We start from the raw sequence: 10602 nt of genomic DNA on the forward strand, positions 1-10602 counted from the left end.
TTCTCTACTACTTCATTATAAAATTTTCTAGAGGTAAAAGAGGAACGGAATCACAGAAACATAAAGGTCAGAAAAGACCACTAAAACTACCCAGTCCATCCGTCAGCCCATCCCCACCAAGGCCATAAACCATGTCCCTCAGTGCCACATCTCCGCTTTTCTTGAACACCCAGAGACAATGACTCCACAAACTCCCTGTGCAGCCTGTGCCAGTTCCTCACCACTTTACATGAGAATAAATTGTTCCTAACGTCCAACTAGAACCTCCTCTGGTGCAGCATAAGGCCATTACTTCTCATCCTATTGACCGTCATTTACCTGGCAGAAGAGGCCAATGCCTGCCTCACTACAACCTCCTTTCAGGTACTTGTAGAGAGCAGTAAGGTCTAGGAAACAAACTAGAGGAATATGCAGCCATTAAAAAATAAAAAAGTACAACGTTACCTAAACATAAGTAGCATATTGGACAGTTGAGGAAAAAAATGAAGAAAAAAAAACAAAATAAAAGAAAAAAGAAATGTTTACACAATTGCTATTTATGATTGCACAGAACCTCACCAATATTTGACCAAACTTATCTTAATATAGTAGCCTAGATAAGAACCACATATTAACAGTATTTTATCAAACTTTTCAGAAAAAAATCTTTCAAATCAAGAAAAAAACATAAAATGTCCAAATCTCCATGCTTATTTGACACAGAACCAGCAGAACATTTTTACTGAAATATTCTTAAATTACTTGCTTCTGCAAACCGATGCTAAAAATTATTATACTCAGTTGCACAGTTCATTCATTTCTAGAAATTACTTTAGCATTAGTAGTAATTAAAACTGACACTGTGCCACACTTTCCTTACTCTTCATTAAGCGGTTGTGAGCACTGCTTATGCTGCGAACAGATTCAGAAATAAGTTACAAAACAAAAAAGTGAAAACGAAAACCCTCTACAGTCTCCACAAAGGTCGAGAAGATAATGCAAGGCACAGCCTCGCAAAAAACCTGCCGAGTCTCCAGAAAAATCCATGTGGAATATTAAAAAAATTAATATTTCAACAAAATTTACAGGTGACGCTACTACACATGTGCTGTATATGGTGATGGATCACAAGAATCTTTCCTGATTCATGAACTAAACTGAATTATTGACCCATTTTGAGGGTCTGAATAATCTCTGAATCTTAATTGAAATGTTACTAATATACAAGGGGGTGTTGATTCGTCCCGAGTATAATTCATTGAAGGTTAAGACCTAAGTGTTGACTTGCATATAAACAGAGTGGAGAGATTCAGCCTGGCTCACAGAAAATAGGAGGCAGTTTTATTTAGGAGATATTCCTAGGACAAAAGAAAAAAAAATTCACAAAGGAAAGGAGACAAACGCAAATATAGATCGTTGGAAGCTTTTTAAGTAATAAAGGTTTAATCCAATTTTTTTTTTTTTACTAGCATCATGTGGTTTCCAGTGTACACAAAGTGAAGAGTGAAAAGGTAAAAATAACACTGGCATAGCCTTAATATATTCCAGAATTCATAAATCATTTGTAAATTTAGTCCTTTTATAAAAGAATCCTTATATAAATCAGGGAGGGGGGGTGAGGGGGGCATCAATCCCATATATGAAGCACAGTTTAAGCCCCACATCACTGACCAATCAAAATTAGTGAATGCACTGCATCTCTCTGCAGTGAAGGGAAGCGACAAGGTAGGCTGTCATTCTGCAAAAGCTGCCCATCGCAAGCTCGCCTCTCCGAAGCGCTGCTCTGCTTTTTTAGAAAGCCTGAATCTCAGTGGTGTCTCTGGAGACAAGAAGCCTTCAGTATGTTAAATTACTTTCATTATGTATTTTCAAATGCTTATTGATTCTACAATAGGAAGAGTGGGAGACTGCAGCAGCCTCTAAGCCAGAACTAAAGCAGTTGTATACATTAGCAGTATGCTGAAACAATGGCACACTACAGGCATAAATTCTCATTAAGGTCATTTTTCGAGGATGTGCTTTTCACCCTCTTTCCCTTCTTCTCTGCTAACAAGTGAACAAAATGAATCCCTCTAACCTGGAACTGCTTCACCTGCACCGAGAATTTATCAAACCTGTAGCGGAGGTAAGATCTGTTCCTTACTATGGTATGCAGAATAAGCAGCATTTAACAAAAACGGAGGGGTAGGGGGGGCGGGGGGAGGAAGAGAAAAGAGGAAGGTATCAGATTCAACTTGTATTAAGCACTAGGATCGTGCTGTATTTGAGTCCGGGGAATATCTGAATGCTATTTCCCCATCCCTATTAAAAACACAGTGGTAGACAAATGCTATTTTGTATGAAACTCTTACAGAATATTAAGAACCTGTTTTGTTCATACAATATAAAGCCAGTATAATTTAGGTTAAATAGTACTGGAGGGGAAAAACAAAACAAAACAAAAAAAAACATGGAATGCAACTGGGAACATTTCTTTCCTCCCTCAGCAGTATTTCCAAATATTGGCAGTTAAATATGTTACAGATTTATTCAGTTGCTCTCTGAAGGAGCTGACAGTCTGTTAATTGGTGTACACTTAGTGTTTTATGAAGGTCAAGAAATATGACTAATCTCTGACCTGCTCGTGAAATCTCCCTTCTTTTCCCTGTTCGGTCGTTTTTTAAGACTTATTTCTTCCACTGTATCTCCAAAATCAAGTAACTTACTAGAAACACTGATTTGCAGCACATTTATTTCAAGAAATACAATTTTAACAGTGTGCAAATTAACAAAAATGTATTTCCTACAAAGTTTATTGACTTTGCTCAATTTCTCATCAGTAGATCAGAGAGCTGCAAGTATAAAGTAGCTGCTTCTTAGAGCTGAGTGAAGAGCAGGCACTTCACATCCAACAGTTACTGCTTCTAGTTAGGGTTTCCTGCAACCTGCACTGTTTGCAGAATAGGAGACTTGTCCAAAAAACTAAATTCATGCAAGTTAACACAAACATGATATGATTTTACTAGGAAATAAGGATATTTCCTTATTGGTAGCTGATCATATCATCTGTAATATACAATTCTAGACATCCTTTATTCACCAAATAAGCGATATTACAAAGTAAATCATTGCATTACTTTCTTTTAAAATTCTAAGCCCTACTTTTAACCTTTTTTTTCCCCCTCCCCTTCACAAGGACATGCAGCAACTAATTCAGTTTTACAACTGACAGTATGAAGAGCGCAGTTGGCCGGGTACCTTTCTAGCTGTATGACCTACAAGCAGCAGGACTCACCACTACCGTGCATTCTTAAGGCAGAAAGGAATTAGAAACAAAACATGGAGCACACTTGTATCACCATTTACACGTCAAGAATATATGTGGAAGACTGACGCATCTGCTCAGATTTCATTGGAAGAAGAATACGAGTGATTCTTAAAATGGTGAGCATTTCTTAAAGAGGGATTTATAATTTAAAACCAGAACTGTGGAAACTACCGATGCATGAAGAAACAATGAAACATGAATTCCCAAAAGGAGAATATGCATTCTTCACCAGCAAGCTGCACAAGGGTTTAACCACGCTTTTTCTATACTGCTCATTAAATATCTTATTTGTCATAATGACTAATGGATATTTTTCTCTCAATTTTATGATCTGTTATGTATTCTCCTTAAATGAAAATAAACCAAATTAGGTAACTCATGGTTACTGTCAAAGCACACGAACTGGATTTTATGATGTACAGCAACTTCTTTGACTAAGCCATCACTCAAAAGTAACGAGCAGGAATATTACAGAAAGAGATGCGCAACTGTAACTAAAGGATGTCTACATACACTCCGAACGCAGAAGGCAGATATTCTTCTTTTTTCTTTTTTAAACCTGGAAAATAAAAGCAGGCTGCTACAAAATGCAAGAGGGGAAAGAAAAGATTAACATCACCTAGAAGAAGGTTTGTCGTTGCTGGCCTGGAACTCGGCACAGACGAAGTATCTCAGGCAACTGAGGAGTCCCCATGTTTAATCAAAATTTTCTGCTGCTGAAGTGCTGGAGCAAAAAGAGGAAAAAAAAATCTGCAAGGAATGAAATAAGAGCCCAGCTAGCACTTGGTTTCCAGGTGACAGTGCATGTCAAATATCTGCCGGTGACACCATGTATCAATTTATGACAAGCTGCTACAAGGAGCTGAAAGACCCTTGAGGCGCAGGAAGCAGGTAGGTCACAGGCTGTGTGCCGCAGCCTCTGCTCCGCGTTGCACCGGAGCAGCACCGTGCAGAAGGGCAACGCGCCCAGTAAATTACCTCTGCTCTGGCATTTACACTCGTACTCACCTGAAATTAATCAATGCAACAAAGAGGTGATGTTCAATCTTCGATTTTACAGATATAGTTCATCCGAAGTTCTCAGTTGCCACAAAGATTTCAGAGTAAGATTACAGTTCAGACGTTATGGGTTTGGGTTTTTTTCAGTGTTTGCTTTTGTTGCCTTTTTTTTTTTTTGTTATAGCAAGACCTGCTTTTGATTTCCTCCTGGCTTTTACTAATACAAGAGAGCTCTCTGTACCCAGTAATGCATTTGGACCAGTTCTTGAAATACAGTCAAAGCCAGGACTCACAAACAGAGGAAATCATGTTCCTGAGGTTTAATGTAAACCCATCAGAATTCGTCTAAACTGGAAATGAAAAAAAGCTTTTGAAATATTTGTTTCATTTCATGCACGAGTCTCGTATGTTCTCATTTACATCTTTTGTATTTAAGAGGTAAATGTGAAATAACTGCTGAAGCAGTCCAAGACTTTTCATCAAACAATTTGCAATTAATAGTATTGTGCAATAGAGGCTTTTCAGAACTGCAGATGAAATTCATTTGCATACCATATCTCAAGTGTGCTCAATTCATACTTTCATTAAAAAGCAGCTCAGTTTTGTTCACCTTAGTGCTATCCATTTTTAATGTATTCAGAGTGGGAACAAAGATCTGCATTTAAATTTTGTTTCATGCCAAGTACTTCCCCTCTTAAATTTAAAACTACTTATAAAACCCTCAAGTATCACAACAAGAAACTGAACGACCTCTTATTTATTCATCCCATTACAGCCTCTAGAGCTGGCTGACAACACAAGCAATGCACACACCAGGTATTATTAACACAGATGCTCTGCTTACAACCTGCCGGTGTGTGGAAACCAAAGCACTCGCAGCCACAAAATAAAAGTCCGAGATGTAATAAATGCTACTTTTTTGGGCCTCACTTACTCCTGGGATAAATACATCATGGATTTATATCTGTTGGATTTAATTTCAGTAAGTAAAAAATCTGGAAGAGACAATTTTACATTTAAGTACTGTTTTATAAAACTTAAATCTATTCTGGAAGAAAATTAAATACTCTTCCATCAGGCACCAATTTTTTTTGAAGAAACAGAATATTCGAATCAGGAAGAGGAAATATAGCATTTCTATAATGAATTCCATTACCCCAAACCTATGTAAGCTTTATGCTGGAAATTACACATACTTAAATAGACTATAGTACAAGTTTCATGCATGTAGATGCACACCAGATAGAAGAGAACAGAAGTCTTCAAGTTCTATAAAAATCTGTTTAATTGCAGAACTTCAGGTCTCAGTTTATGACACTCTCACAAAGTCTTCATCAGGATGCTGCTAAATTGTTGTCAGATATTTTAAATGTTCTTTTTAGGATACATAAGCAGCAGTGCTCTATGTTTCTATCACTCCCTTTTTTTCCACAAGAGCCTTTTTAAAACGATCTTCAGTACTAATTTGTCAATACTTAACAACATTCTGCTGAAATAGCACTCACCACAATACAAAGGCAAAGCACAAGTACAGTTTATTCAACAAATGGGCCTTTTGTAAAGGCCACATCACTATAAATAAAGCCTGGTCTCCCCTGAGTGCAAGCTTTTCATCTTTTTATTTTTAAACAAATCTTGCTTTCCTTTAAAAAAGAAAGACCTTATTCTGGATCCTCAGGCTTTTGGGTCCGTGCCAAATACAGCTCTAAACATACAGTAAATTAAGAGTTTGTTAGGAATGGATGCTTTTCCTCCATCCTCCATTCCCATCATTTTTCTAAAATAACAGAAAGTGTTAAAAAAATAAGTCAAGTAGTTCCGTGTTTATTTCACCTTTCAGGAGAAAAAGCAACTGCAACAAAAGAATGTGTTTCTCCCCTATTCTGGAAGGCAACATGCAGTTTGAATCTAACTTCACAGTTCGAGATGCCATTGATGACATCGACACCAACATGTACCGACCACTGTCATACGCATTAAGCTTTCAAGTGTCTCTCACTGGATTTTTGATGTTAGAAATTGTTTTGGGACTTGGCAGCAACCTCACCGTGCTGGTACTTTACTGTATGAAATCCAACTTAATCAATTCTGTCAGTAACATAATTACAATGAACCTTCACGTACTTGATGTAATAATTTGTGTGGGATGTATTCCTCTAACTATAGTTATCCTTCTGCTTTCACTGGAGAGTAACACTGCTCTGATCTGCTGCTTCCACGAGGCTTGTGTCTCTTTTGCAAGCGTTTCGACCGCAATCAATGTCTTTGCTATCACTCTGGACCGATACGACATCTCTGTCAAACCTGCCAACCGAATTCTGACCATGGGAAGGGCTGTGATACTAATGACATCAATATGGATCATTTCGCTTTTTGCCTTCCTAATTCCTTTCATTGAAGTCAATTTCTTCAGTCTTCAAAGCGCAAGTACTTGGGAGAACAAGACACTGCTGTGTGTCAGCGCAAACGAGTACCACACCGAGCTAGGGATGTACTACCACCTCCTCGTCCAGATCCCAATCTTCTTCTTCACCGTGGTAGTGATGCTAATCACGTACACCAAAATACTCCAGGCTCTTAACATCCGAATCGGCACAAGATTTACAACGGGACAAAAGAAGAAAGCTAGAAAGAAAAAAACTATTTCTCTCACCACACAGCACGAGACCACAGACATGTCGCAGAGCAGCGCAGGAAGAAACGTGGTCTTTGGCGTAAGGACTTCTGTGTCTGTGATCATTGCCCTGCGCCGAGCTGTGAAGCGGCACCGGGAGCGGCGAGAGCGGCAGAAGAGAGTCTTCAGAATGTCCCTCCTGATCATCTCCACCTTTTTGCTCTGCTGGACACCCATCTCCGTTCTAAACACCACAATCTTGTGTTTGGGCCCAAGTGACCTTTTGGTAAAGTTGCGCTTGTGTTTTCTAGTCATGGCATACGGAACAACTATTTTTCACCCTCTACTTTATGCATTCACGAGGCAAAAATTTCAGAAAGTTCTGAAAAGTAAGATGAAAAAACGAGTTGTTTCAATCGTGGAAGCAGATCCCATGCCAAATAACGCTGTCATACACAACTCGTGGATAGAGCCTAAAAGGAACAAAAAGATCACCTTCGAAGACAACGAAGTAAGGCAGAAATGTTTAGTACCTCAGGTTGTCACTGACTAGACTTCAGTATTCACCAAAACACATCGAGGAACATTTGAACAAATCGTAGAGAAATACTGCCAAATACGAAAAACATTTTTTAACTATTGGCTAGACTGTACATTTTCCAATATCTGTGTTAAATAGAGTAGGTCTTGTATATTCGATTTCTTCATTATGTAAGATATCTGTTGCATGGCCGTTTGTTAGCGTAACACCACGTGTATATTTGTCAGAAATACTCAAGTCCTCTTTTTTAGAAAATAAATAGCCTTAAAGAAGTGCAAACTTTTGAAAATATTTGTACGGCTCAGTTTCTCTGTAAATATAAAATAATTTTTAAACAAGAATTCCACTCGGGAATCTTTCATTTTCTAAAGCACAAATTCAGCATTTTGCCTGGTATATTTTTAAACTGAATTCATAAACACAAATCAGAGATATTCTGATCACTGTATAGCTACAATTTAGTCACATTTTAATCTCATATTCGGATATGCGCTTATTTACTTATTTCAGATTTCTCCAGCATCCTATCAGCATGCTCCTCAATTAATGATTCAGAACCAGTTATTTTTATTTCAATCACATTGGTTGAAAAACTTCTAAGAAAAGAGGAGAAAAAAAGTTCTTGCATATTGAAACAGTTGATCATAGTCTCAGATGTACAGTTCTGGTATGGACAGCACAAAATACTGAATAATTATATGAGAGGCAGAGGGAGACAGTGGGAAAGATGCACTAGATGAGGGCAAAAACACAGACGAGAAAGTCACTGGTCCTGATAGTAACAGGCAAGAACCAACAAAATCATTTCTGTACAGTCTCAGATGCTCACGCTGCAGGGGCTTTGCAGCTGGACCTCCAGCATGACATGGGGATCTTCTGGAAAGAAAATACTCATTCATACCATCTATCATCATAGATAGATGGAGCTGTCAAGTGCCACAGCTAATTTAGAAACAATTTTCTTGGCCTCATTAGTTTTCATATTATTTTGGTTTCTTCTTTGCTCCAGTGATGTTCAGTTCTGGTCATGCAACTGCTGTAACACAAGCCAAATCCCACGATGGCTAGCTAATCTATTTCTGAATATTCTGGACAGATGTGTCATACCATCATTATATACCCTCTTTTTCCATTTCATCTCATGCCTTCAATGAGCAGACAGAAGGCCTTCAGAAGCCATCATCTATAGCACTGCAAGCAAGAATTGAGATACTCATTCCCCCACTTTTTCTGGGGGGTGGTTTGAACTATTCCATATATAAAAACCTCAGTATTTCAGTGAACAGTAGCTACATTAATTGACCTTTAAAAAACCTACATAAACAATTAGTGAGAATGATTTAGCTTGTCTGGATATATAAACTCCTCAGTGTATCACCTGCTACCATGATAATTAGAAGGATAATTCTCAATAAGCGCTGACTTCTATTAAAAAACAAACAAACAAAAAATCCAACAGAACATATCCTTGAATATCAGAGCTACTTTGACTAAAGTATTACAAAAAAACTGAGTATTTCTGAAGCGCTTCTCCAAAGTTGCCTAGGCAAAAAAATAATTGTAGCTTTAAGGGAGCAAAATGCTATTTTCCCTCACATTATTAAATCATATCTGTATTGCCAGCACTTTTTGTGGTTTAAAAAGAAAAAAGAATAAGAAATGAAAAGCTGTACATGTGATAAACCTCAGTTTACCCAAACGGAAGACACTAACCGATGCTCCATATTCCACAAAGACCAGGAACTTAAAATTATACAAGTTCTACCTATACATTCTATTATCTAACTGGTAATAATTTGTTTTCTAAAATTATGGTGCAATATACATTCAAAGATAACTACCTTGGCTTTGTTCTAAAAGCTAAACCAACTATATCGGCATTCAGTTGTATCTGCTTATAAACAGTGTGGATCAGTGTGAATTTCAACCAAGCTAGATCTGGGTTCTAATAATAATTGAAATCCTTCATTTTATTCAGAGGCAAACTTAATAGTAGTAGATTTTTGTTTTCTTTTTTAATCCCATATGTCCCAAATTTAACACTTAAAAAAAAAAAAAAAAAAACCTGCATGAGTAAGCTCTTGTGAGAAGATGTGAATCCAAAAAACTAGAAATGGTATATTTTTCTTTTTTTGTAACACTTCCTTCCTTCTCTGACTAGCAAATATTCTGCAGATCCTGAACATTAGCAGGAGGAAAAAGTGGGATCTCTAAGATTAATGGCATAATATGATTTATCTGATTACTTATCTTCCAATAAGGCATTCTTAAATGAATTTAAAATATCATTCATTTATTTAAAAAAGAAAAGAGAGATAATGACCCCAGCATGTGAACAATCTTGTAATTACTCATGTTCTTATCCAAAATAATCATTTTAAAAAAACTGCACACTGAAAAGGTTTCTTTACACCACGGCTTTACTTGTAAAAACTAACTAAAACCTCAAGTGCCACGTATTTAGTGTTTAAGGGCTCATCCATTAGAAAGCCAGAATCAGTGATGTAGTACTTCATAACAAAGAGAAAACATAACCGAGGAGTCAGAGCAAGAGATTAAAGCAGCTTTCAAAGGCTACGTTGCTTAGCCAGTGATTGCCAGTAAGTATATAAGCAGGTCCATTTGTACAACTACTGTTCCTCATCTTTCATGAAAAGTGGCAAAGGAAAAGGACTTACACGACATTGGAGTACACTTGGAGGTCTGCAGAAAGAAATTCTGCACAGAGCAGGGAGTCAGAAATATGTGCAGTTGAATATACGTGCAGGAGTCATTACAAAACAGAACATACGCGGTCTGTACCACAAAGATGACAGATTTAACACAAACAAGACAAAATAAAGAGCAACTGGTGAAGCAAGACTGCGTATCCTGCAGATACTGAAGAGGATTTTAGGAGGGATGTGAAGGTGTGCCGTGGGTGCTTGACAGACAAAGACTAAAACAGAACGCAAGAAATAGGCAGCATCACTGGAGTGAAAAGGGCAAATATCTGCCGTGGTATTGTACAATAAGAAGCCCACTACATTCTTAAAAATGATCTCATCACAGTGAGTCATTAGTTCAATTACATTTCACACCATTCAGCCTAAGGCAAGCAGAACTGTACAGGACTCTAAAAATGCTAATTCCAGCAAATGCATTGTGGCAATTTGAGCAATA

General features: G+C 37.5%; 1 protein-coding gene across 1 annotated transcript; it reads left to right on the top strand.

Annotated features, from left to right (window-relative positions):
• Window positions 1-3345: 3345 nt before the first annotated feature.
• On the top strand, window positions 3346-7747 carry GPR22 (G protein-coupled receptor 22). The gene is made up of 2 exons (XM_031552912.1): window positions 3346-4177; window positions 6126-7747. The coding sequence occupies exon 2, from the start codon at window positions 6151-6153 to the stop codon at window positions 7450-7452; it is 1302 nt and encodes a 433-aa protein (XP_031408772.1). The 5' UTR covers window positions 3346-4177; window positions 6126-6150; the 3' UTR covers window positions 7453-7747.
• The last annotated feature ends 2855 nt before the right edge of the window (window positions 7748-10602 follow it).

Source organism: Meleagris gallopavo, chromosome 1 (genome assembly GCF_000146605.3).
Source record: "Meleagris gallopavo isolate NT-WF06-2002-E0010 breed Aviagen turkey brand Nicholas breeding stock chromosome 1, Turkey_5.1, whole genome shotgun sequence".
Lineage (NCBI taxonomy): Eukaryota > Metazoa > Chordata > Aves > Galliformes > Phasianidae > Meleagris > Meleagris gallopavo.